At 45.0% G+C, this 26,697-nt stretch overlaps 2 protein-coding genes across 2 annotated transcripts in view; one reads left to right on the forward strand and one right to left on the reverse strand.

Moving 5' to 3' along the window:
• Positions 1–3,467, reverse strand: part of LRRC20 (leucine rich repeat containing 20) — a 118,466-nt gene extending 114,999 nt beyond the window's left edge. Inside the window, exon 1 of the mRNA XM_044239687.1 lies at positions 3,445–3,467. The gene's annotated coding sequence lies outside the window, so the exon portion shown is untranslated. The remainder of the gene's footprint in view (positions 1–3,444) is intronic.
• A 278-nt stretch (positions 3,468–3,745) lies between these two features.
• On the forward strand, positions 3,746–26,697 carry EIF4EBP2 (eukaryotic translation initiation factor 4E binding protein 2). Its single transcript, XM_044239691.1, has 3 exons — positions 3,746–4,071; positions 19,211–19,396; positions 20,332–26,697. Exons 1-3 carry the CDS (start codon positions 3,927–3,929, stop codon positions 20,361–20,363), a joined length of 363 nt encoding a protein of 120 aa, XP_044095626.1. The 5' UTR covers positions 3,746–3,926; the 3' UTR covers positions 20,364–26,697.

A 26,697-nucleotide genomic window follows, 5' to 3' on the forward strand; every position in this document is an offset into this window, starting at 1 on the left:
TCAAAAAAGCAAAAAGAGAGAATGAATGAAATTATTTGCAAGTCATATATCTGATGAGGTTCTAGTTTTTGGAATATTTATAAAGCACACTTAAAACTCAATAGAAGACAAATAACCCAATTTTCAAATGGGCAAATTATGTGAATAGACATTTCTCCAAAGAAGATATATTCTGGAACACCAATAGGTACATGAAAAGAAGCTCAATACTATTAGTCATCAGGGAAATGCAAATCAAAACCACAAAGAGATACCTCTTCACACCCACTAGGATAGCTATAATCAGGTAGACAGCTAATAACAAGTATTGGCAAAGATGTGGAGAAATTGGAACCCGTATGCACAATTCCTGAGAACGTGAAATGGTGCAGCCACTCTGAAAAACAGCCTGAGAGTTCTCCAAGTGGTTAAGGCTACAGTTAAAATTCCATCCCTAGGTGTATAACCAAGATAATTGAACACATATACTCATACAACACTTGTACACAAATGTTCATAGCAGTGCAATTTGTAACAGCTATTAAAGGGAACAAAGTACTGATATGTGCTATCCATAGTTGAAATTTGAAAATGCGCTAAATGGAAGAAAGCGGTCACAAAACAGGGAAACCTATATAAACAGAAAGTAGATTAGTGGTTGCCTAGGGCTGAGGAGGTTGGAGGTAAATGTGAGCTACTGCTAATGGATACTGAGTATCTTTTCAGGGTGAAAAAATGTTCTGAAAGTAGATAATGGTGATGATAGTTGAATGACTTTGTGAATTTACTAAGAACGACTGAATTGTATGTTTTATTTTATTTTATTTTTAAAGGATTTTATTTATTTATTTGACAAAGAGAGACACAGCAAGAGAAGGAACATAAGCAGTGGGAGTGGGAGAGGGAGAAGCAGGCTTCCTGAGGAGCAAGGGGCTGGATGCAGGGCTCAAGCCTAGGACCCTGGGATCATGACCTGAGCCAAAGGCAGATGCTTAATGACTGAGCCACCCAGGCACCCCTGAATTGCATATCTTAAAAGGCTAAAGTTGATGGTAAATTATTATATTTCAATAAAGATGTTACACAAGAGCAAGTTTTCAGAAAGGGTGTGAAAAAATTAGTTGAGTGTTTTGGGTTTTTTTAGGGTACTCTAGAGGTGATGAAATCCATGCATACATGTACATACACAACCACGTGCACATGTGCACACACTCATTTATTTTCAAACCAGAAACCAGAATATGTGAGTATGATACCTTCTATCTAGGCAAAGAAGACACCAGAGCTCCTCAGGACGCCCTTTCTAGGAGACAATTGTTAAACCCTTTATATGCTTAACTAACAGGAGTACTCAGTGAGGTGATGAGTTATTTATCTCCATTATATGGATGAGGCTCAGAGAGTGTACGTATCTTGCCTGGGGTCATCCAGCTGTTAATGGAAGAGCTTCTTTCTGTTCTCCAGGCAGCCTGTCAAAATGAATTAAAAAACCAGTTGATACTTCCCTATCTCTGCCTCTGCAATTTCTTTCTTTCTTTTTTTTTTTTTTTGTTAAGATTTTATTTATTTATTTGACAGACAGGGATCACAAGTAGGCAGAGAGACAGGCAGAGAGAGTGGGGGGAAGCAGGCTCCCCGTCGAGCAGAGAGCCCGATGTGGGGCTCAATCCCAGGACCCTGGGATCATGACCGGAGCCAAAGGCAGAGGCTTTAACCCACTGAGTCACCCAGGCACCCTCTGCCTCTACAGTTTCAAAATTGTACCCTGGTGGCAACCTTATTTACTTCATTTCATTTCATATTCCAACCCAATCTCTGGCCAGAAAGCTCTCCCTGCTCTTCCCAGAACACAGGGATATCTATAATCAAAGAGAGATCAAGGAGGGGGTGTGTTGTAATCACATACTTTGCAAGCTTTACACAGATGTAAACTAGTATCTTAGCTTTTCTTTCCTCTAGAAAGTGCCTCCTTCTCTCTCTCTCTTTTTAAAAGATTTATTTACTTACGTAATCTCTACACCCAAGGTGGGGCTGGAACTTAGAGTTGCAAGCTCTACCACCAACTGAGCCAGCCAGGCACCCTGTCCTTGTCTTGACATATGCAAAACCACAGAAGCACAGAATCTTCCAAGGTTGAGCTCCGTCCCCTTCAGCTCTGGGGACCTCCACACTGCAGAGTAGGCAGGAGGTTCTTTTTCCCGAATTCTTGGACACTCACCACAAAATCAGTTCCATGTCATGCTCTGGCCCAACCTGACCACCAATCACAATATTTGCTTCCCTGTGTTAAGTTCTTTTGCTTGTGTCTTTACTAAGTAATTGCTTGGTGCTCTCAGTAGTGAGGTAGTGGCTGTTTTACTTGGGCTGAACACTCAATATCTCTTAGCCTCAATTTCCTTATTCAAAAAATGGGAATGAGGGTACTTATGTTGGTGGTACCCATGATTCTCCTTCCAGTTCCATTTTGGATATGTTTGGGCAGAGACAATGCTACCTAGAGCAGCAGTTCTCAAAATGTGGTCTGGAAATCCCTGGGGGATGGAGGGGGGGTTCCCTGAGGCTCTTTCCAAGATTCTGTGAGGGCCTCTCTTTTCAACTGCATACCTGCATGAATCTGGGTTTCCTTCACATACTTGAATCAAAATAACATACCACAACAGATCGAATGCAGAAACAGATGTGAGGCTCCAACTGTCTTCTATGAAGCAGACATTAAAATACTTGCCAAGATGTAAAACAATGTCACTGTTCTCAGTAATTTCTTTTTGTTTTGGAAAATATAATTTTTAAAATAAAAATATGTTAACATGTAATGACATTACTTTATAAATTAATGACCATTTTTAATATTCTCAGTTTTAATTTCTAACACAGTAATTACCGATAGATATAATCCACACAAAGAAAAGCTGGGATCCTCAGTAATTCTTTGAAAAGTCTGAGAACCCTTAAGAGGGAAGAGTAGCGTTCCAAATCGAGATTTTTCAGGTACCTCGGGTTCTTATCCTTACCCGGTGTTTCAGTTCCTTTCTAACACAGTTCTCATCCTTATGACATGGGTAGCTATTAATCTCTTTGTTTCCTTAATGTTTGTATGTTGCATATAATGTTGTATGTTATATGTTATATGTAGGGACTGTTTCTGCAGTCAAATGCTCTACCACTGAGCTATACCCCCATGTAGGGACTGTTTCTGGAGGGATATACGAGTATACAGCTGGTACCGGTGGACCCCTCAGGAAAGAAGAATTTGGAAACTGGGAGACCGTGGTTTAACTTTTCAACTCTGATTTTTTTTCTAATACATGGCGCATTTATCACCTACACTTAATACGGAGCAATTAAAAGTAAAATTACATTTTTTGGATGGCTAGAAAACAGAAGTTGGCTAAAGTAAAGTGGTGCTAACCGGCAACCAGGGAAAAAAAAAAGAAGAAAAAGCCCACCAAAGTTTTCTGCGCCTACCTTCTCACGACTCAGAAACACTTGGCGTAGACTTCCCAGACTAGCGTCCCGCCCGCCGGGCTTCAGTCCCTCCCCGTCCGCGGCCCCGCCCCCAGCCATCGCCCCGCCCCCTCGCGCCATCGCCCCGCCCCCTTCGACGTCACCTCCGCCGACCCGCTTCCCCGAACTCCCTCTGGCTCCCGCCTTCGCCCGCTTCCGGTCGTCGTCGTCGCCGCTGCTGCCGCTGCTGCTGCTGCTGGGGCTGCTGGCGGAGGCCGGAGGATCGGGCGGCGGCGGCGGCGGCGGCTGAGAGGGCGGCGGCGGGAGCGGAGCGGGACGAGGGAGCGAGAGGAAACGAGCGAGGAGCGAGCGGAGCGCGTCCAGCCCCGCCCGCCCTTCCGCTCGCCGGAGCGGCCGCAGCAGCCCGGGCCCCCAGCCGCCGCCGCCGCCGCCGCCCGCCCGCCCGCCCGCCGGACAAAGCCCGAGAGCCCGCGCCCAGAGCCATGTCCTCGTCCGCCGGCAGCGGCCACCAGCCCAGCCAGAGCCGCGCCATCCCCACCCGCACCGTGCCCATCAGCGACGCCGCGCAGCTACCTCATGACTATTGCACCACGCCCGGGGGGACGCTCTTCTCCACCACGCCGGGAGGTGAGCGCCGGCCGCCCCGCCGCGGCCAGAGCCTGTAGCCCGTTTCCTCCGCCGCGTCCCCGCCTGCCTCCCACCGCGGGCCTTTAACTCAGGGCGTGTCCAAGCGGGGCCGCCTCGGCCCGCGCAGCTCCGCCAGATGCCCCCCCCCAGCTCCGCCAAAGCCCCCGAAGGATGCTTTCGGAACCTTAACTTCGCATTCTCTCTTGGCTGCAACTCTGTTCAGCGCGCGCCCACTCGGGGAACGTGGCTCTCCCGTCGGTGGGGGGCAAAAGAGCCCTTGTTCCCGTTTCGTGGCAGCTTTCTGCGCTCGACCCAGTTTTCTCCCCCCACACCCCACCTCCGCCTCCTCCTGGGCAAATTCGTCTTGCACTTGGCCTTGCTCTCGTTCTGCATTACCTCTGCCTCTTGCATGTCCTGCGTTTGTGCACATTAGTGGTTGACTTTGGAGCTCTCTCCCGGGCCTTTTTAGAAAGGAAGCTGGGCAGAGTAATTCGCTGCTGGGACTCTGCGATGACTTGTTTTGCTGCTTTTAGAACAGCAGGAGGAGGCTGGAATGCAGAGTTTGGACGCCTCGCCTAGCGTTATCCTGCTTTGACAGCATTGTTTACTTGCTGGACGAGGCCCCACGAGGGGCGGGAGCGGGGGGAGTCCCCAGGCCCAGGATGGGGGAGAGAATGAGAGAGTGATAAAATAATACTCGAGTAATAGCTAAGGGAGAAGACGTGGGGGTAGTAGAGCGCTGGCAGCTTTAACGATAAGTTTTTGGCGATGACGCTCTTGGGGATAGATGAGGAGGGCAATTGTCAAGAAGGGCACCCGGATCGGTGGGATTGCTGGATTCTGGGGAAGGGGCAGCGCAGGGAGAGTTTCCCCTAGCATTGCTTTTCCAAGTGTGACCAGGAACTGTTTACAAGGAAGAACACTGGAGGGGAGGTGAACCATGTTGAATTGGTCTGGGGAAAGGGAACTCAAAGGTTGTGTGTCCGCTGACTGGGCTGTTCTTCAGAGGGAGGAGACTGGGGAGTAGATCTTGTGGGACCTCATTGAAGGGGTTGGCGCTTCATTTTAACTTGGGAACTTTGCGTTCTTTTGGTGTTGGGGTGGCCTCTCCCTAGAGGGTTGAACTTTGCTGGCAGCTCCTGGTGAAGAAGATGTCTAGCTTCGTTCCTGTGGGCCGGGCTCACCAGCTTGTACTACAACCAATCGGGTGCAGTTAGGCCCAGCCATCCTTGATTTGATTGCACAACAGCAAGGCCCACAGAGTAGGAAGACTTGCCAACAACAACGGATAAAAATTGAGGAGAGAGCTCTGCAGATGAAACGGTCCAGGCCACTCTACAGAGGAATCCGTCCAGGACGGGGAGGGGTGGCTGCCTTGAAAGACTTTAAAATGACCCAAGCAGAAGTTCACCAGTATTTTTGGATAGCTGGGCTTAAAGAGGCTTTAACTTTGCGGGACAGTGGGATGGCTTGGTGAGGTGGCTTGCCTCACTGGAGAGCCCTCCCTCTGGATCTTCTGATCTGTTCAAGGCCAGCCCCTGAGTATGCTGCCATTGTGCTTTCTGATGGTGAAAGATTTTGGCAGACCAGGATCTGCTCCAGATACAGTTGTCCTGAACTTGAACTGACAGCTTTTAAGAAGTGGATATTGTTTTCCAAGGTGATAGGAAGGGGTTTGTAACGTCCTGCAGAATTCTCGGTGGTACTGGTCAGTAAATGCCCACGCTGCCAGCTGTTGAGAACATGTCATGGTTTACAGCTGCACTGAGCTATTATTTATGTGGGAAAGGAACTAAACTTTGAGCTATATATTAATCATTGTTCCCCTGCCAGAAGAGTCACAGAAAGAGAACCTTTTGGGCGTATTTCAAACAGCCAAGCTACCTTGCTTTTAAAATAAGGGCATAGTCTTTAAGCATTGCTTTAAAGATAGAAACCCGTCTCATAGTCTGGATTAGTTCCTGAAATGCTTGGAAAGATTCTGTCGGTGATACTGATTCATTTACCCTTCCTTCCAACTTAGAGTCACTACTGCTTTCTCGAATATCACTTAACTGCCTCCAGATAGTTTCTGTACACAGTCTTTTGTTTCAGATTTAAATAGTTGTCATTTTAGCTCATCTATGATATTGAACTTACATTTATGGGTAGAGCAGATTGTCATCTTTGGGTTTTTAACACGGAGACTTACATAATGTGTTTGTAGGCTACAGTACTGTTGGGCTTGGATTTAATCACGATTAATTCAGTGCTGTTTAGATGCACAGTAGTTACTGATTTAATTTTTCTCCCTTTGGAAATTTTTCCCCTCCTGTGGTGGTTTGTTCATCTCTTGTTACATTCCTCTCTCTGCCACTGTGTAATTGAGCCAGGGAAAGATAGTTTATTTGGTCTCTCTTTCAGGTACCTGAATTAATGAGATTAGGTATTTTAAGTGTGTTTTGTGGGCCTAGTGCAGTGCTTTGCACAAAAGAGAACCACAGACAAAAGTAGGAAATGCGGCCCTTGCTCAGTGATCTTAAAATGTTGAAGGGGGCTAGGGACTGAGATTGTTGTTTGTTCTAGAACAACAACAATAAAGTATAGAATCCAATGCTAACATACATTTCAGGTGTGAAAACATTTGGAAAAATGGTAGTCAGTAAGCTTGCGTTGGAAATCTCTACTTAGTGGGAAGGAAGGGGATTAGTATGTCCTGTCTTTAACTTCTGGAAACCTTTTGGAGTGCCATGCACATGTTGCAGCGTTCCAGGATAGCAGTTGATGTGCTCAGTGCCCTAAGTGATCAGACTGGGCAGGGACATTCACAACATAGTGAACTTAGAATTGCTTCTCCTTTGAGAGTCCTTTGTTTACTGGGGATCAGAGGTTACAGCCTATCCCTTGGGAAGGTTTCTCAAAACTGCCTTCTCATAGTTTAGGAAATGAGAGGTGGGTGGAAGCACACTTGCTCTGACCTTTGGATTTCTCAGCTTGCTAGAAGAGTGCTTACTTATTTTCATTGTTGAGGAGGAGGAAGATTTTTGTTGAGTAAATTCAAGGCAAAACAACAACAACAAAAATGCCCTTGGATTTTATGTTTTATCTGCCTGTGGAGGAGTGAGTATGATATTTGGTTCTTCCTTTGGGAAGCTACATCTAGTCTCAATGGAAGGGAGAGTTATGGTAGTTGTCCTCACTTTTGTAACACTCTGGTTAGCTGGAAGGGACCTAATGCTTTCGTAAGTTCTGAACTTTCTCCTTCTGGGAATGTTGTTTTCTGGGAAATGAGCAGAAACAGAGAGAACTCTTTTAGCCTTTCTTTCTGCCTTTCTTATGCTGCATAATATCCTCATCAGCTATGGAAAAGTGCTGTTGCCATAACAAGAGCACCAGAGGGGAACTAACTGTGATGGTCTAAAATCTTATTCGTCCTGCTACATCTCCTCTCTGCCAACTGGAGGGTTGCTGGGATTGGTTCATTGGGTCAGAATTACCTGCCGGCCATTGGAAAGGTCTGGAAATAAAGGAGAAAGTAGGAAGAAGGGAAAATAAAAAACTTGGCATGACCTGTAAATAAATAAGAGTATTTGTGAGGAGTGCTCTTAGTTTTGATCTGGTTCCTTCCCTGGGAGATGAATAGAGCTCTCTGTGGATATGGGGAAGGAAGGTCAGTTTCTGACTGTTGTGAAATTTCTAACTCAACCTTGGGTTGAGTTTATTCTAGGCCAAAATCTTCTGAACCAACAAATGTACTTATTTGGATGGTTTAATTTGAAGTTAATAAAATTTCTTGAATGTATATAGCATAGTCCCTGGATTCATGATTTAAACCAAGCTACTTGGTCTTGAAAGAGACCCTTAATCTTGAATGACTCAGACTTATGACTGGAGTCTTAACAATTTTATAAGAGGGGGTCTTGCAAAGGGGCGCCTGGGTGGCTCAGTATGTAGAGCATGTGACTCTTAATATTAGAGTTGTGAGTTCAAGCCCCAAGTTGGGCGTGGAGCCTACTTTAAAAAAAAAAAAAGACGAAGAAGAGGAGGAGTCTTGCATAGTTTGGCTGCATTGTAGGCTTCATTGTGTGTGTAAAAATGTGCAGTTAATGTGGGTAAGGTAGTACATCTGGTTGGAGAAGACAGCCTGTGAGTAGCAGAACTTTTTCTTGCCTTCCAAGTCTTTTGATGAACAGTGTAATATTTATTTTTTTTAAAGATTTTATTTATTTATTTGAAAGACAGAGATCATAAGTAGGCAGAAAGGCAGGCAGAGAGAGAGGAAGGGAAGCAGGTTCCCTGCTGAGCAGAAAGCCCGGTGTAGGACTCGATCCCAGGACCCTGAGATCATGACCTGAGCTGAAGGCAGAGGCTTTAACCCACTGAGCCACTCAGGGGCCCCGAACAGTGTAATATTTAAAAGATTTTTGTTTCTCCATTTATAATAGAACAAAAGTCAGCTGAGAATTGCAGTCATTCACCTTACTGAATAGGCAAGGCCTAGACTTCCATTTTCAGATTTGTTCCTTGTGGAACTCCCATTTTGTGAAAGCCCCTTAGAACCTGTGTTTTAACAGGCAGCAGCTGTCCATCCCATGAGTGGCTAGTTTTTAAAGGTCCCCTGCATGTGTTCTCAGGCCATTCTTTGAAGGCAAAAGCTCAGAAATCCCTGGGAGTTTACTTCTAAGTAAATAATCTTTTAGATCTTCAGGATGAATGCCCTGACAAACAGAAGCTGTTCTAGTCATTGAGTGTTTTAAGAAAGTAAAAACTTTAACAAGCAAGGACAAATGAACTGGAGAAGGCAGTTCCATCCGTGTAGGTTCCATGGGTTTTTTAGAGACAAGACCATATCATCTGTAAATAGTGATAGTTGTATGTCTCCTTGTTCTTTCTGAGTGCCTTTTATTTTTTCCTGCCTAATTGCTCTGGCTAGAACTTTAAGTACTGTATTGAACAGAAGTGGCAAGATAGTGTGAACAGATTGCCTTGTTTTCAGTATTAAGAAAATATCTCGTCTTTCACCATTAGGTAAGATGTTGGCTGTGGGTTTTTCATAGATACCCTTTATCAGTTTGAGGAAGTTCCCTTTTATTCCTCGTCTGTTGAGTGTTTCCATCATGAAAAGGGGTTGGATTTTGTCAAATGCTTTTTTTCCCCCCACTTACTGAGTTGGTTGTGTGATTTTTGTTTTTTATCCTGTCGACATAGCATATATGTCAGTTGATTTCTGGATGTTGAACCAGCCTTGTATTCTTGGGAGAAATCCCACTTGGTCTTGGTATGGAATTGTTTCTATGTTGCTGAATTTGTTGTGCTAATACTTGGTTGAGGATTTTTGTATCTCTGTTCATAAGGGGTATTAGTCTGTATTTTTCTTATGATGTCTTTGGTTTTAGAATCAAGGTAATACTGGCCTCATTCACTTCTAATTATTTTAGAAATGGCCTGCTGTTTATAGCAAAATTGCTGCCTATTTATTGGTGAAGGTAGACCATTGCTCTCTAGGTGTTAAGAGACACTTTTCAGAAAGTGTGAGAGGTTATGATTCTTCACGTTAAGATGCATAATTAATCATTTGGGCCTCAGAGGAGCCCATGTTACCACCAGAGACTTTATGTTCGAGTCAGGCTGTTTTAGGTTGAAATGAAACTATTCTCTGGTCAGATAAATTCCTAGAATCGCGAATAGGCAGCAGGTAAAAACAGTGACCTAGACCAGGGATTTTCCAGTAGACTCTTGCCTCTCATCAAGACTTTGTTGTGGGGCACCTGGGTGGCTCAGTGGGTTAAGCCGCTACCTTCTGCTCAGGTCACGATCTCAGGGTTCTGGGATCAAGTCCCCCATCAGGCTCTCTGCTCAGCAGGGAGCCTGCTTCCTCCTCTCTCTCTCTCTCTCTCTCTCTCTCTCTCTCTGCCTGCCTCTATGCCTACTTGTGATCTCTCTCTGTCAAATACATAAATAAAATCTTAAAAAAAAAAAGACTTTATTGTTAGACTTCAGGCTCCATACGTGAAAAGTGGGAGATGTTAGTAGATAGGCATTATTTTTATTTTTTTAAATAAGTGCCCAAGAGCAGGGAAATTTGGATGAAATTTGGAAGAAACACAGTTGAAATGAAAGCCAGGTTTGAATCTGAATGTTTTCCCCATACCAGTAGCAGTGATCCTTCGTTAATTATTAGTATTACAGACAGAGCGTAACCACGTCTGTGAACTCTAATCCAAAGAATTGATCTAGGACACAGTCAGCAACCTGGCAGAGCCAGTCAGTTTTTTCCTGGAATCAGAGCAAGGCATTTTTGTAGAGATGATTTATTTCGGGATAAATGTTCAAGCCCAAGTAGAAGTGGATATATTTGGGGGGCATCTGGGTGGCTCAGTCGGTCAAGCATCTGCCTTTGGGGGAAGAGGGCAGTCATGATCTCAGGGTCCTGGGATTGAGCGCCGTGTCTGGCTCCCTGCTCAGTGGGGTGTCTGCTTCTCCCTCTCCCTCTGTCTCCCTCTCTCCCCACCTCAAATAAATAAACAAAATCTTAAAAAAAAAAAAAAAAAAGAAGTGGATATATTTGACGTACTTTATTTTGACCCAGATTTTCTGAAGGTCAAGGCTAGACAAACTTAAAATCATTTGGCATTTATTGATTAGTTTGTGGTTCATATACCATTTTGGACCTGGTACTCCCTAAAAAGATCATCTTTTCAACTCACAGTGCAGCTGAGACTCCTGGAGAACGAGGTTTGCCTAGCGTCCCTAGCTACTTTGTGTTGGTCTCCTGACTCCAGGGGCACTATGTGTCCCTTCCATAAATACTTTTAACTTCTCTGGATATTAGTTTTTTCTTGTCTAAAATGACAGGCTTCTGCCAGATGTTCTCTAAGCCTCTTCTAACACCAGACCTTCAGAATAGGAACACAGTCGTTACCAACTTCCTTTTCAGCCCAGGCGTATGTTCCGTGATGGCTGTGTCCCAAGTGACTGCACCAGAAGCCATCCTTGGACAGTATCTTGGAGATCATTGCTTCCGCTCATTGAAACTTGAAGTTAAACAAAGCAGAGTAGGATTGGCTTTTCACAAACCTTAGACGTCTCCCATTTCCCCTGGTACTTTACTCATACTAAGTTAAGAGGATCCTAAGCCTCCAGTCATACGTCCCGTTGATGTAAAAAATTGTCCCTCTTGATTTTATTAGCACTTCAGGGATTTGATCGTGGCACACACTGAAGGGAGGGGGCTGGCTTAGGCAGCTTTTAGTTTACTCTGGGTTATCGGCATAGGGCTTTTTAGGAATCTGCTTTTCATCCAGAGTCTCCATGAAGCATAGATGTTTAAGCAGACATTTCAAAACAAAACAAAAAGCAGTCATTTCTTCTAAGTGGCAGTGTTGCAAGCCCCAGGATATGCACCATGCCTACCAGTCATGGCTTCCCGCAGTGTCTGGTCTGGTGTGCATCTGACCCAATTCCGGCCAAATGAGATGTAGAGGAAAGTGTGCCGAGGGTTTGCTGAGAAGGATTTTCTCTTAGATGGAGAGAGTCCCCTGAGAGAAGCCCTGTTTAATTCCACACTCCCCCTTTCTCCTTGCACACTTGTGTGGGGGTGTAGGTCCATCTTAGCCTTTGGAAGATTTTTGTCACCAGCTTACTCAATCAAGCTGTGCAATCTGGGCAAGTTACTTGAAGTTTCTTGCTCTGAGCTGTCATTTTGCATGAGCGGATGCTTAATTCTATATAGGAGGCCGCCATAGTTAAACAGAACTTTATGCTGGGGACCCTCTGAAAGTATAGTTACGACTACCCTGTTCAGTTAACCATATGACAGTGGACTTTCTCTAGGTGGTTTAAGTTAATAAAATTTCTTGAATGTATATAGCATAATCCCTGGATTAATTATTTAAACCAAGCTACTTGGTCTAGAAAGAGACCCTTGGTCTTGAATGACCTTGTTTGTGTACCTAACCATTGTTAAGCATAATTTGGGGCCTCTTTTATTGGTCTTCTTGTTCCTTGCCGTTTTGAAAATTCCTAGTGTTTTCATCAAAGGGTAGAAGCTTTTTTCCCCCTTCTTCCATTCACTAAAGGAACTCTGTTGTACTCTCATGATTTCCTGGTAGTGTCAGCATCTAGAAAGCAATAGGGTCAAGGTATTAGATTTATCTATCTATCTGGTCATTAAGGCATGAGGAAAATTTATAAATATCTGATGTTAAAAGATTTCGAAGTTCTTATTTGTTCTGAAATCCAAACATGTAGACTGAAGTAATATGTGCACATTTAAAAAATAAGATGGTAATGGACACCTGGGTGGCTCAGTCGGTTAAGTAGCTGCCTTTGGCTCCGGTCATGATTCCAGTGTCCTGGAATTGAGCCCCATATTGGGCTCCCTGCTCAGCGGGGAATCAGCTTCTCCCTCTCCTGCCCATGCTCCTACTCTCTCCTAACAAATAAATAAAATATTAAAAATAAAAAAAAAAGAGGTAAGATGGAAAAAGTAAAACAGAAGCACCTAAAATGCAAAGTAAAATGCCAGTAGACAACTACTTTTAGTGGTTTTAGTGCTTTTATTGGTTACTGCTGGTGCTGTATGTACATGTGCACCATAATTTCTTGGCTTGTTAACGTTAGATAATACCATTGATTCCCTATTATGAAAAATGAGTAATCTCGAACACTTTCATTACTTTCTCCCTTTCATTTCCGCTCTTCTCCGTTTACCAGTTTTTGTAAATTGTGTTATCGGTTCTTCTGATAGCTCTCTTCAAAATGTAAAATAATAGAGTCAGAATCTCTGTCACAATCTGTCAGCTTAGCTCTCTGCTATATAAAATTGTACCATCCCTTCTGGCTTTAATTCCGTGGTAGGTCAACTTCCCCATTATTTTGACAGTATCAGGGAAGGCATATAACATGTACATACTCTCCTGTAAGGATTCTTCCTCGCTCTTTTTATAGTTTGATCACAAACAGTGAAATCTGGTATATAGCATATATAATATTTTGGTTCTTAACTTTTCAATATAAAACCAAGGGACATGATTATTTTCATAGAAAAGGAAATAGAAAACTCACTGGAAGGAAAAGCATCCATTGTCAAGGTGAAATAGAGAACTTTTTTTTTTTTTTAAACACTCCATCAATTGATCAAAATCATGGTCTTTTTTTGAGGGGGGTACTTATTTCTCAAGAGAGCATATACACAGGGGAGGGGCAGAGGGAGAAAGAGAATCTCAAGCAGACTGCTGAGCACAGAGTTCCATTCAGGGCTCCATCTCACAACTCTGAGACCTTGACCTGAGACAAAATCAAACTGTCAGATGTTTAACCAACAGCCATCCAGGCGCCTCGCAGCCCATTTTAATATGTTATATTCAAGGTATGGGTTTCTTGTATGTTTTTTTTTGTTTTCCTTCTTCAGGAATTTATATTAACTCATTTCTAGTTGCTTGTGGCTGCATTGGCTGACATGAAATTGTCCTGACAAGTGTGGCAGGCTGTTTGGATGAAATGTGGATTACCAGGAAGTTCTTGCTTTAGAAAATAGATGTCTGCATACATGTGTGTAAGAGACCCTGAGTATTGTAGCACTTTTTTTTGGTTTGTTTTTATCTTGGAATAGACATAATCTCATGGTAAACACAGTATATAACAAGGGAAACAAAGGCTTTTTTTCTTGCCACTTTATTTATAGTCAAATCTTAATGTTTTTCTTTGAGTACTTTTGATTTTTTGAATGGTCAGGTGCTTTTGAATCGTACTGTATATCCTCAGTTGCTGACAGGCTAATTCCCCATTTTTGCTCTGTATCTGCTACAATGAAACTTTTTTTAATTTTCAGGTATCTAAAATCCAAACACCTAAAATGCTATCCTTTTGTATTCCTATTTTCCCTGGCATTATTTGAGAACCTTAGTGACGACCCTTAAGACTCCGGTTCTTCAGAGTGTCTTCTCTTCTCAATTAATTTGCTTTATTTGCATTCACAACCAAATGTACTTTAGGAATCCACTAAAAAACTATTAGAACTAATTGAGTTTAGCAAGGTTACAGGATACAAGAATGGTATACAAAAACCGATTGTATTTCTATACACTTCTCTACACTTTCAGTGGACAATGCAAAAATGAAAACAGTTCCATTTCTAATCACATAAAATAATAAAATATATAGGAATAGATTTAATGAAAGGAGCACAGCACTTACATTGTGGAAGCTACAAAACATTGTTGAAAGCAATCGGAGAAGACCTAAATAGATGGAAGGCATTCTCCATGCGTGGACTGGAAGATGGTGTTGATGACTATTTCCCAGATCTACACAGTCAACACAATCCCATCAGAATCCCAGCTGGCATAAGTTGCATAAGTTGACAAGCTGATCCCAAAGTTAATAAGGAATTTTAAGAGACCTAAAATAGCCCAATTTCAATAATTGTTACAAATCAAGCCAGTTTGGTACTGCTGTAAGGATAAACATAGATAAGTGAGATAGAATTGAGAGTCCAGAAAAAAATCCCATACAGTTATGGCCACTTGATCTTTGACAAGGCTGCCAAGACAAGTAAATGGGGGAAGAACAGTCTTTCCAACAAATGAAACTGGTACAACCAGATATCCACCCACAAAAACTGAAGTTGGGGCCCATGGCTCGAAAACTTAAATGTAAGAGCATAAAACTATAAAATCTTCAGAAAACAACATAGGCACAAATCTTTATGACCTTGGTTAGTAAATAGTTTCTTGAGTATGGTGCCCAAAGCACAAGCAACAAAAGAAAAAGATATAAATTGGGCTTTGTCAAAATTAAAAACTTTTATGCTTCAAAGAATACAAAAAAAAAAAAAACCCTCACAGAATAGGGGAAAATATTTGTAAATCATATATGAATAAGGGACATGTATTCATAAATATAAAGAACTCTTAAAACTCAGTAGTAAACAGATAACCCACTAAAAAGCAGGCAAAGGATCTGAATAGACATTTTTCCAAAGAAGATGTCCGTTGCAATGGCCAATAGGCATATGAAAAGATGTTCAACACCATTACCCATCAGGGAAATGCAGATTAAAATCAAACCACAGTGAAATTTAAGAAACAAAACAAATGAGCACAGGGGGAAAAAGGAGAGAGGCAAACTGAGAAACAGACTCTTAACTATAGAGAACAAACTGATGGTTACCAGAGGGGAGGTGGGTGGGGGGAGGGGTGAAATAGGTCATGGGGATTAAGAAGTGCACCTGTTGTGATAAGCACCAGGTGTTGTATAGAAGTGTTGACTCACTATATTGTACACCTGAAACTAATACTATCCTTTGTGTTAGCTGGAATTTAAATAAAAACTTAAAAATCAAACCACAGTGAGATACCACTTCACACTCATAAGATAGCTACAATAAAAAAACATAGAAAGTGTCAGCTGCCATGTGTATACATTGGAACCCTCACATACTGCTGGTGGGAATGTAAAATGGTGCGGCCACCTTAGAAAACCGTCTGGTGGTTGCTCAAAAGATTAAACACAGAGTTAATCATATGATCTAGCAATTCTGCTCTTACCCAAGAGAAAGGAAAACATATGTCCACACAAAGACAGGTACATGAATGTTTATAGCAGCATTACTCAGAGTGGAAATAACCCAGATGCCCATCAACTGATTACTTGATAAAATGTGACATATACATGTAATGGAATATTTGACAATAGAAAGAAAGAAAGCACTGAAAGATACTAAAAATAGACTAACCTTGAAAACATATGCAAGTGTAAGAAGCAGTCACAAAAGATCACATATTGTAAGATTCCATTTATATGAAATGTCCAGAATAGGCAAATCTGTAGAGACAGAAAACAGTGGTTTTCTGGGCTTCTGGGTTGGAGAGGGACTGCTCCATGTGTATGGGTTATCTTTTGGAGGATGGTTGCTGTGTTCTAAAGTTGCTTGTAGTGATGGTTGCACAATTCTGTGAATCTACTAAAAACTACTGAATTACACACTTTGAACTATATGTGAATTACGTCTCAATAAAGCTGTAAAAAATGGATTTTATCACCTCTGCAAAGACAAAGAAGTTCTCCAAAATTTCCTTTAGACCTCACACATTTAGGTAGACCCTCTACTGCTTATTTCCTAGTTGGTCCAATTACAGTTCTTTAATGCATATGCTATTGCTAATATATAATTTAGAAATAGAAAGCTTGCTTTTACCCTGTGTTGTGTTTTTCACTGTCTTTTCCCCAGAGTTCCAGGCTTGGCATACTGCAGAAGTAAGAATAATCTTGTTCTGACTTGCAAGCTGATTGTTAGTTTAAGAACATCTGACAATGAAACCTCACTCTTTTGAAAGCTAGTGACGAATAGAAGTGGAGGTGATACAGCAAATATGCAAAGTCCATCCACGAAAGCTCCTTCCCTTTTTTCACTGGAAAGCCATCGGCCCCTCAGCCCATTTGCTCTTCATTTTACATAGTGTCCGAATAAGAGTACCGCTGATTACAAAGTCCCTATAAGGATAGAAGCATCAGGTTAGGACAGGTGAATTGTGTGCGCCCCCACCCTTCGCCAAGTTCATAAGTTGGAGCCCTGACCCCCAGTGTGATGATCTTTGCAGCTGGGGTCTTGGGATATAATTAGGTTTAGATGAGGTCATGAGGCCCTCATGATGGATTCGTGCCCCTAGAAGAAGAGGCACTAGGGAGCTCGCCCCCCACCCTGCCCCATCTAAGGCCACATTGAAAATGTGGTGGCTGTACACGCAGAAGAGAACTTTCGGCAGAAATGGACCATGCTGGCATCTCAGTCTTGGGCTTCTCGAGAACTGAGAAAATAGATTTCTGTTGAAGCTGTGGTATTTTGCTGTGGCAGCCCGAGCTGACTGAGACTTGGGAAAAGAGGGGAGTTCTTAAGCCTAACGATGAGGGAGGAAACAATGAGGAAAGGGGCATGTGCAGGCTGTTAAAATACTGTGCAGTGGAGGGAAAGTAATGTAGGTTCCCAGAGTCGCCACAGCACAGTTCATGAGGTGATCTTCAGAATAGTGACCGCAGTTCATCAAGCAAGGGTCTGGTTGTTTCCTGTTGGAAGGTGGTAAAAAGTTTTAAATCTGTACTAGAAAAATTTCCACCCAGAATAATTCACGTTATTCACTTTTGGAAAGTTGAACTGTTTTCTGCTATCCAAAATGACTCACTCCTCCTCATTTCCAGATGCCTTTTTAAGTTGTTACTGTAGTTCTTATTTTTCAAAGCAAAGAGGGTGAGGGTAGATTTTTTCACTTTCCTTGTCCTAAAATTATATTGGACACAGGACCTAAGACTTGTGTCTTCTTTCAGCTGGGGAGGAATGATTTCCAGCTTTTCTAGGTGTTCTCCAGGGGTTGGAGGGAGGCATGCCAGGTGCTTTGCTAAGGTTAGGTTTACGGTGTGAGTCCTATCGTACATGGGCTATGGGCCTTTGCCTCTCAGTTACTCTAATAGTAAACATAGGAAGATAATTGTAGCCCACTCTAGGACTCAGAGACTCCCTCTCTGAAGTTTTCAGCCTTTCCCTATCTCGGTTAGGCTTTGGAATGAAAGAGCCGGCGGGCAACAGGGATTAGAGCTGTTGACCTGGTTTGTGCCCTGCTGTCCTTCAGAGATGATCCTCCAGCATCTCCTTTTACTACCAGCGAGGCCCCCTTTATTATTCTGAAATGCACTTAGATTATAGGACCTGCCTGCTCGTGTAATTTTTTAAAACTGCGTTATTTCTGTTCTGTGGGCAAAAATGAACGGATTACCTAGTTTCTAAAACACCTAAGCACTCAAGCCTTGGTAAACTTAGAAATCGAAAAACAGAAGCCACCTCTACCGGTGTCTATCGCCCTCCCAAGGGGGGCAGTAAGGTCGTGGCCATCCTGCTGTGTCCCTCTTGAGAAACAGCGCTTGGGGGCCCTTGGGGCAGCCCATGTGCCGCTCACCCCGGTGTTTGTGTGTTAATGGTGGTTACGGTCCGACTCTTTCACTTCCGACAATGTGCTCCCACTCCGGGCATGGAGTTAGAGTGTGGAGAGACTTGGTCTGGGAGTCCGCACACCAGGAGCCTGGTTCTGGTGTGGACACTGGTTTGCTCGGTGAGTTCCATTAAGTCACTTTGGGACAACAGAAGGGGCAGCAGTAGTAGGTCTTCTTAACTATTCATCAGGTCAGATTCAGATGCCCTCTTTAGAAGGATTGTGGTAAAACAATCAGGTAGCACTTACTGGCATGCAGATTGTTTCATAAAATAGAGAAGGGTCCAGTTTCTACCACAGCTCTGTCTGGGAAGGATGTTTGTCTCAGTGCCTTTGGAAAGCCTTCAACTTAAAGGCAGCAATCTAATCTATTGGTGCCTTTTTTTCACGCGTTTATTACTTTATTTAAGACTTTCTAGGAGCGCCTGGGTGGTTCAGTCAGTTGGCATCTGCTTTCGGCTCAAGTCATGGTCCTGGAGTCCCAGGATGGAGCCCCACATCCGGCTCTGCTTCTCCCTCTGCCCCTCTGCCCTGCTTGTACTCTTCTCTAACTCTAAATAAAATATTAAAATAAATAAATAATAAAATTTTATAAATGGGGGCCCCCTGGGTGGCTCAGTTGTTAAGCTTCTGCCTTTGGCTCAGATCATGATCCCAGGGTCCTGTGCACCTGGCTCCCTGCTCAGTGGGAAGCCTGCTTCTCCCTCTCCCACTCCCCTTGCTTGTGTTCTTTGTCTCTCACTGTCAAATAAATAAATAAAATCTTAAAAAAATAATAAAAAATAAAACTTTCTAAATGGTAGAACCAAGGTCACATAGAACTGAGACATAGCTGTGGCATAAGGAAGTCACAGGCTTTAGAGAAGCAAAGCGATGAAATGGGATCTAGAATAGGCGATGTGTATGGAGTAGGACGGGGGAAAGAATTTTTTTTTAAGGTATTCTGTAAAGGAAGTGATGTTGGGGCTGAGCTTTAAAGCTGGAGTGGAAGAGGAGGAAAAGGCACTCCTCCAGCAGAGGGGCCTGGCCCAGGCGGGGAGGATAGAACTTATCCTTTTTGTTTGGACTGTGAACCCTCAAGAGTTAGGTTTTGATGGAATTTAAAATAAATTCCTGGGTAATAATTGTAGATTGAAAGACCCTTAATTTGTTTCAGACTCTTGAACCCTGTTTTCCAGGAACCCGAATCATTTATGACCGAAAGTTTCTGTTGGATCGTCGCAATTCTCCCATGGCTCAGACCCCGCCCTGCCATCTGCCCAATATCCCAGGGGTCACCAGCCCTGGCACCTTAATCGAAGACTCCAAAGTAGAAGTAAACAATTTGAATAACTTGAACAATCATGACAGGAAGCATGCAGTTGGTAAGTATTTGGGGGGCCGAGTGGGTAGCCCTGGGAATTCCAGTGTCAGTCGAAAGGTTGACAGGTTGAAAATTGATTCCTCGGTTATAACCAACATTCATGTATAGGTCTCTAAGGTTCCCGGCAGCTCCCATCACCAAGGTTTACTGAAATGTTCTGGAAACCCTAGGTTCTAAATCTTAGGTGAATCTAATCCGGGAATAGGGAGAAATCCAAACTCAGGGCATAGGAAATTCTTAGATTAGTCCTTGAACCAGCCCTCAAGTCCTTTCCAGCCTGGGCTGTACTGAACTGGGAGTAACACACAGAACAGAACTGAACAGGCCTCATTTCCATTGCCCTTCAGAAATAGACCTCTTTCTTACAAGAAGAATGTCCTTTTTGTGGTGCAGGGGGAAATAGGATTTATTTCCCCATTTTCCAGGACTACCTATGATACACACACACACACACTCACTCACTCTCTCTCTGTCACACACTGAGTAATGAGCCACTCTGTTTCCGTGGAAGTGGCCAGCTCCCAAGGTATGCCTCGGGTCGTACCCCCCGACCTCTGTGCAGGAGCCAGCCTTCTGCCTTCTCAAATTCCAGATGAGCTTTGCATGGACAAAGTGTTGATTGAGAGCAGGGCTGAAGTTGAGAGCCTCCAGAAGAGTTTGCTGGCATGATAGATGCAGGCATCCCACTGGGGTCGCCTGCAGCCAGAGGGATGCTGAGCGGGTTTTCACTTGGATCTTCTTTCCCAGATCCTACTCCTTGCAGGTTGAGTGCCATTCTTTTTTCCACATCAAAAAGACGAGCCAAAACAAACACATAATTGTTCTAAGGCAGCAGAGAATGGGAGAGTTTGGATCCGTTTTTGACCCTCCAGCGGAGGAAAGACAGAGCTGCTTGGCCTTGCCTTTTGTTCTAAACTGTGTCTTGATTCTTCGTAGGGGATGATGCTCAGTTTGAGATGGACATCTGACCGCCTGCAGGAGCGGCAGGAGAGCAGCGGCGCCAAGGCCGGGCGCACTGGATTGGGCCCATCGGATCAACAATGAATGGACAGAAGGGGCAGCCAGCAGTCCCATTGCAGCCCCCAAGTCCTCCTCTTCCTTGCTCTGGGTGCCAAATGATGCGCAGATGAGCTTCATCTGACCATTTCCTCTCCCTCTTTCCTGTCCCCCTTCCCAGTTACACAGATTTCATCCAAGGTCCTTGGCATATTTCCGTAGACCTAAGCAGCCCACAGAGGTAAACAGTTAAACTCTGGCTTCCATAGTCATTTGAAAAAGACAGTTGAGAAAACCTAGCCTCCCCGTACTCCCTCCATCCCACCTCCCATTTTTTAAAATCCCAAATCAGATATCAACCTGCCCACAATTGCTTGGCTGGGAAGTCTGGGGAAGTGACACGGGTATGGTGGGTTTGGCACTGTCCACGTCCTGACCCCCCGTGTGCCCTCCCTGTCTCCCCTCTGTGGTTCAGAGCTGCAGGAGTCTGGGTCTCAGGTCTTCACAGCCGTCAGATGGGGTGAGAATGGAGAGAGCCACTCTCCTCGTCCGTTGAGACATTTGTCCTTCGGGTCAGAGTGTGGCTTGTACAGCTCTGCTGGCATCACCCTGCCACGCTTCCTGAGACCCGCTTCGGCCTGCTTCCCCTCCTTCCTCCGGCACGAATGTCTTCTGTCTTTAATGTTTGAGTGCCGCTTCCTGGTCCTTCACTTAGCACATCTGTGCAGAAAAGTGTGGGCCCCACCTGAGAGGGAGTCCTCGGGAAGCAGCGGGGCTCTCCTCTCCTCCCTCCCTGCTAGCGTGCCACTGCCTGCTGTCCCCTTGTATCTGAGCCCCCCAGGTGATTCTGCCGCTCCTGCAACAGGCCTGTCCAAGCGACAGGCACTTTTGGGGGAGGCCTGGTCATAGCGTTCTACTGGGAGACCCTGCAGAATGACCTGGGGAGCGTGCTGAACCGGGTGGTTACTCAGCCTCAGCAGTCCTTGCTTCCTCGTCCCCTGAGCTTCGAGATATTCACTGTCTCTGACCGCAGGGTCTTATATTTTGAGTTTAAAAGATGACTTTAAGAATGCTCTTCGAAGAGAGCCAAACTTTTTTCCTTTGTGGACCTGCCGAGACTGCTGGGATGGATAAGCACCGGCTCGAAAGTGGGTTCTCCCCATTCTCTTGCCTTCCCCGTCGTCCTCAGAGTTGTTCCTGTCCTCTCCCTGCCTCTGTCTGTCCCTCCCTCCCTCCCACCTCTCTCTCTGCCAGGCCATTTTTCAAGTACACATCAAAGATACCTCAAGCGTTGGTATCTGATAATATCTCACTCCTCTTATCTGAGGAGTGATCTTTTATTTTTAAGATGACTACAGACCTATTTTTAGATATGTTTTCAATACGATTTTGAACAGCAACTTTTTAATTACACATCTTCGGTGTTAGGAAGGTGAGAAATGTCCACGGGCGAGTCTGCTGTTCCATGTCACCATCCTTTGTCCCCACCGAGTCCCTGACGAGCTCTTTGCTTCCTCTAGTTTTGGGTGTGCATGTTTGCAGTTTGTAGCGGGTGGTGTGTCAAACTGGACCATTCTGCCTTGACGTGGCTTGTTCACCAGAACCTCATTCTTTTCCCTTCCCCTTTGCTTTTTCATGTCCCCACCACCACCCTCCCGACTGTTGACTGGTACAGTAATCTCGGGAGAGTGACACCCCCCACCCCCGCCCCACCCCTGTAGAAAGACTAACACCTCTGTCCTGGAACGACAAGTAAAGTAGCCACTGGTGTTCTGGCAACTTCTGGTCGCATTCGGTGCCCTGAACCCTCTCGTTGAGAGACAGCATCCCGGGGTGATAGTAACAGGCCAACCAACTAAGAAAGTGAGCTGTTTGTTTTCCTTTTGAACTATGAAAAGACCCTGTTTGTGAATACCTTTTAGACAGAAGAAAGGAAGGCTGTCCAGGGAACTTTGTTCTGTTTTCTACTACAAAATGTGAGTAGTTCAGAGTGACCCTTTTGTGATGGTTGATGTTTCTCAGGAATAAGCTGGATCTCTAAAATTTGGGGGATGTTTTCAGTCTCAAAAATTGATGATCAAAAAAAGTATTTTCTTGTTGCTTTCATGTATCCCTGTTCTGATTGTAATTAAACTCCCAAATATCACTTTCCATACTCTCTGGAAACCTTCAGTTGCACCATCATTTGCATGAGAAGCTTGCTCAGGACCCCATAGTCCGCTGGGAGCTCGATTCTTTGGGAATGAAGCTTCTCGTCCTTCATAGCTGGCTTTGGCATTCTGCGGAACCCAGCTCCAACTCCAGCTAGTCGGGCAGTGAGCAGAAAAGTGCTCCTTCTCGATCTTTCTTGCTACACATGAAAATCTGGCGGCCTCGCTGAGCAGCAGGGAGTGGATTTGAAACATGCCAGCTTCGGTAATGTCAAGGCGCCATTTCCCCCTCTTCTGCCATCTTGGGGAATCTCTGCACACGGCTCCCTAATCGGAGGCCATCTTTCTAGTTTTTGAGGGAATGTCAGCTGTATGTAGAGCAGCAGCCCACTCCTTCAGCCTTCTCTGCAAGGACCTCCTTACTGGTTGGTGTCCTTTCCTGGAGGCCACTGCCGTGGGACGTACTTTGACCTCCACGGATCTGCATTTTAAAGATAGTTTCACAAGGCAGCAGATGAGCTTGTGACAGATGACACCTTGGTACCATGCCTCATGGAGTGATTTTTTTTTTTTTCAGGGCGAGCCAGATCCAGAAGAATGAGTAATCTCTCCTGGCTTTCTCTTGGGGGAGAACCCTTTGGGGACCATCTGAGTGAGATGGTTCTTAAAATCTTAGTGATGATTTGTTCTTTTTGTGACGAGACCATGTTTCTGAACCCCTGAGGACAGTCCATTGCAGTGAGAAATGACCTCTTTCCTCAAAACTCCAGCAGGAGACATGCATTGTCTTGGTCTGTCTTTACCATGTAGTTTGCTGAGATCACCACGTCTTTGTACTCTGTTTAAATAGCTCAAGTTCTCCAGAGCACACTGTCTTGCAGCTGGCTTCTTGGTATTGGGCTGTCAAGGCCAGAGTTTGTCGTTCGCCTGTGTTTGTTTTCTATTGCTGTGTAACAGATTACCCCCAAACTTTAAATCTCGAAAGGCAAACGTTTTCTGTCAGCTTCTGGAGGTTAGGAATGGGAAGCAGCTTAGCATGATGGCCCTGGCACAGGGTCACCAGGAGTGGCCACCCAGATGTTGGCAGGGTCTGCAGTCATCTCACTGGGGCTGGAGAATCCCCTTCTGCGTGCGTTCTTTGTGGTTGTTGGCAGGATGCCTTCGATCTCTCCGTACGGGTCCCTGTGTAGAGCATCATGAGGGTCCTCGCACCAGAGCAGCAGGCTACTCCTGAGCAGGGGACCCCAGGGAGAAGGGCAAGGAGGAGTCTGCAGTGCCTTTCATGACGGTCCTGTGGCCCTTAGAAGCAAGATCTACGCCTGGCCAACAGTGGTGCAGTATCTGAGAATGTGGGGGCTCTATCTTAAAACCACCTCACTCCCAACAGAGGATATAGTCAATCCAACGGGGGGAAGGTGAAACTAGATACCACAGAGAGATAGCTTGCTACTGCCATGTCCAAACTGAATAGAAGACAGACGCTTTCTGTTTCCCCAAAGCCACCTGCAGGTTTGGAGAGAGGTGGCAAGAAATGACAATTCCTAAGAGAATAAAAAGAGTTCTACGTTTGCCTGGCTACCAGCAGGGCAAGGATGTCTTGGACCAGCACCCCATCTTTGCCTCTCCCTGGGCCAGGAACTGACAAAGGGAACCGGATCCTTCTAACTGAGCCACTAAAGCGGACTCCATTGGAGTCAGCGTTGTTAAGCCAAAGGAGGGTATGTGAACGAGGTGTTGGGTTAGCGGCTGAATAAAAGCTTCTCTGTTGAGATTCAGAGGAAAGTCGATTGCAGCTGTGAGCCACGCCCCTGGCTGAGTCGAGGTTGGCACCTGCTCTCTGCAGCCATACCAGCCAAAACACGTTCAGGTCGGTTCTCTCCCCCAGGAAGCTACTTCTGCAATTCAGTAGGTAACATCTGGGAATTAGAAATGTCTGCTGGTGCTTCATCACACCTCTAAATCCAGTGTGTGTCTTAACTGGGTGCCCACCTTGGCCTGGGCTTCCTGATGGATACGTGTTCTTAAAGAGAACTGGTCCGCGCTTCACCCATGAAAGAAACCTAGATGACCCCAGTCAGTTGAACACTAAGTTTTAGGGAACGTCTGCCGGGTGTCTGGCGCCCGTGCTGAACCACGTTTTAGAGACTTGAGATAGCTTCCAGACACACAGTCCTGTCTGGCTTTATGCTCTGCCTCTTCCCGTTGTTTTCTTCTCTGGAGCACTGCTTGGTTAAGCGTGAACTTGACCAAGAAGCATTGCTGCTGAGGCAGCCTGGAGAACAAGGCACTTCCCTCCACAAGTATGGACTCCTTCACACCACTTTTCCATGAATTGCCTTTTTCCTTCTGATTTTGAGGTAGAGTCAAAATAGATGAGTCTTTTGTTTTTTGTTGTTGTTTATGCTCCCAGCTCTTTGGGACCGTCTGACCGTCTGACCTCCTGGGTTCGGACGTCTGCAGTAGCACACAGCCTACTGCCTGTGCGGGTTTCACCCCAAAGCCTTTTGTTTAGCCGCACACACTGTGTGCCTGCGTGCAGTCAAGGCAGCTGATAGTGCTGGAGCAGGATCCCAGAAACGGACTTTTTATTCATTCTCTGCTTCTTGGATATTCGATGGCATGTCAAGCATCTTGGCTGCTTAAAGCCAGGGCCCTGGGCCCTTTGAGTTCTCCTGCAGAGTGGTGGTCAGTATGCTGCCTCTGCATCTTGGCCAGAGCTTGCCTGTCTTGGCATGTCTCTGGACTTAGAATAGCAGCTGTGTATTAATCTGCGAAACCCAATCACTTACCCACCCATGGCATCTGGGCACGGGTAATCATTTTAAAGAAGCATGGTTTCTTTGGCAGGGCAGTTTTCTGTCCGGACTTTGAAAGGGGTGTGGTTAACCACACACCCCCATCCCTGTGTCCTTACCTCTCAGCTTTTAATAAAGGATGAAATCAGATCTTGAAGCAACCGGGTCACAATTCTTTTGCATGCTTCCACCCAGGGGCATTTCCTGTTCTAGTAAGGATTTTCCAGGTCAGCACTGAGGTTTCCTTGAGGCTAGCTCAGGAATTTCTTAGGAAAGGCTTGAAGGAGAGAGATGCAAACTGATTTTTTTCAAGCATTCATTCATGTCACCTTTCCCACCCCCGGAATTTAAATCTCTTTCTCTGGGCTGGTCCTAGAAATGAATACCTTGTGGCAAAACTAGATTGAAGAGGTCTCAAGTTCCTGTTCAGAGGGCCTGTGGTTTCTCTTTGCTTAACCTCTGCCTGCAGCCCTGGCCAGCCGGCCATGCAGTATGGATGGCCAGGGGGAAATGAAATGCATTTCCTGGGGTATTAAATTCTTTGCCACCTTTGTGAGAGTGGGGCACTGACTGATGCTGCAGTGTTTGATCATCATGTGGCCGTGCCGAAATTTCCAGAGGGGGCTCTTGCCGGTGCTTACCCCCCAAATTCCTGGACACTTACAGCACAGAACAGCCAATCTTGCCCCTGATATGTAGCCCCTTCCTCTCCATCTTAATCTTTAAAAACAAACAAAAAACCAAGTCCAGGCCAAGGGTAATTTTTACTTGAAACCAGGAGGGTTGGGGAGGAACACGAGCTAAGTAAGGACCGGTGCTCCAAGTAAGCCATCTTGCTCCTGGTGGCCGGGTCCAAATCACTGAGTACTGTGAGCCAGTGCCTTTCCCTCCCCTGAACACAGCCCACCTCTTCCCACCTGGGTACCCCAGGGGCGAGCCTCAGAGGAGGCATCTTGGAGAGCCCTGAGGACACTCACATATCCAGGGGTCCATTTTATGCATCTTTAATAAGATATTTTCTGTATAAAACAAATGCCCTTTCCTGTCGGTGCCACCAGTGGCCCAGTTCCAACCACTGAACGGAAAAGTGGAGACTGCCAGTACTTCTTGGTCTTCCCTTCATGCCCTTTGACGTGGTTGTCCCCCGTCCCTCCCGTCCATTTCACCGTCATGGATGGGGAGCAGAGGATGCCATGCGGTCTCGAGGCAGTCCTTTGTGAGCCTGTGATCACTCTTGTTGGTTTTGGTTTTGGTTCTGGTTTTTGTAACTGTCCTAAACCAGCAGGTGTATGGAAATTAGGGAAAAAATTCTCACCAATGGTTGCTGTTACAGTTAAATCAATAAAGATCTTGAATATCAA

The sequence above is a fragment of the Neovison vison genome, chromosome 2 (assembly GCF_020171115.1).
Source record: "Neovison vison isolate M4711 chromosome 2, ASM_NN_V1, whole genome shotgun sequence".
Taxonomy (NCBI): Eukaryota; Metazoa; Chordata; class Mammalia; order Carnivora; family Mustelidae; genus Neogale; species Neogale vison.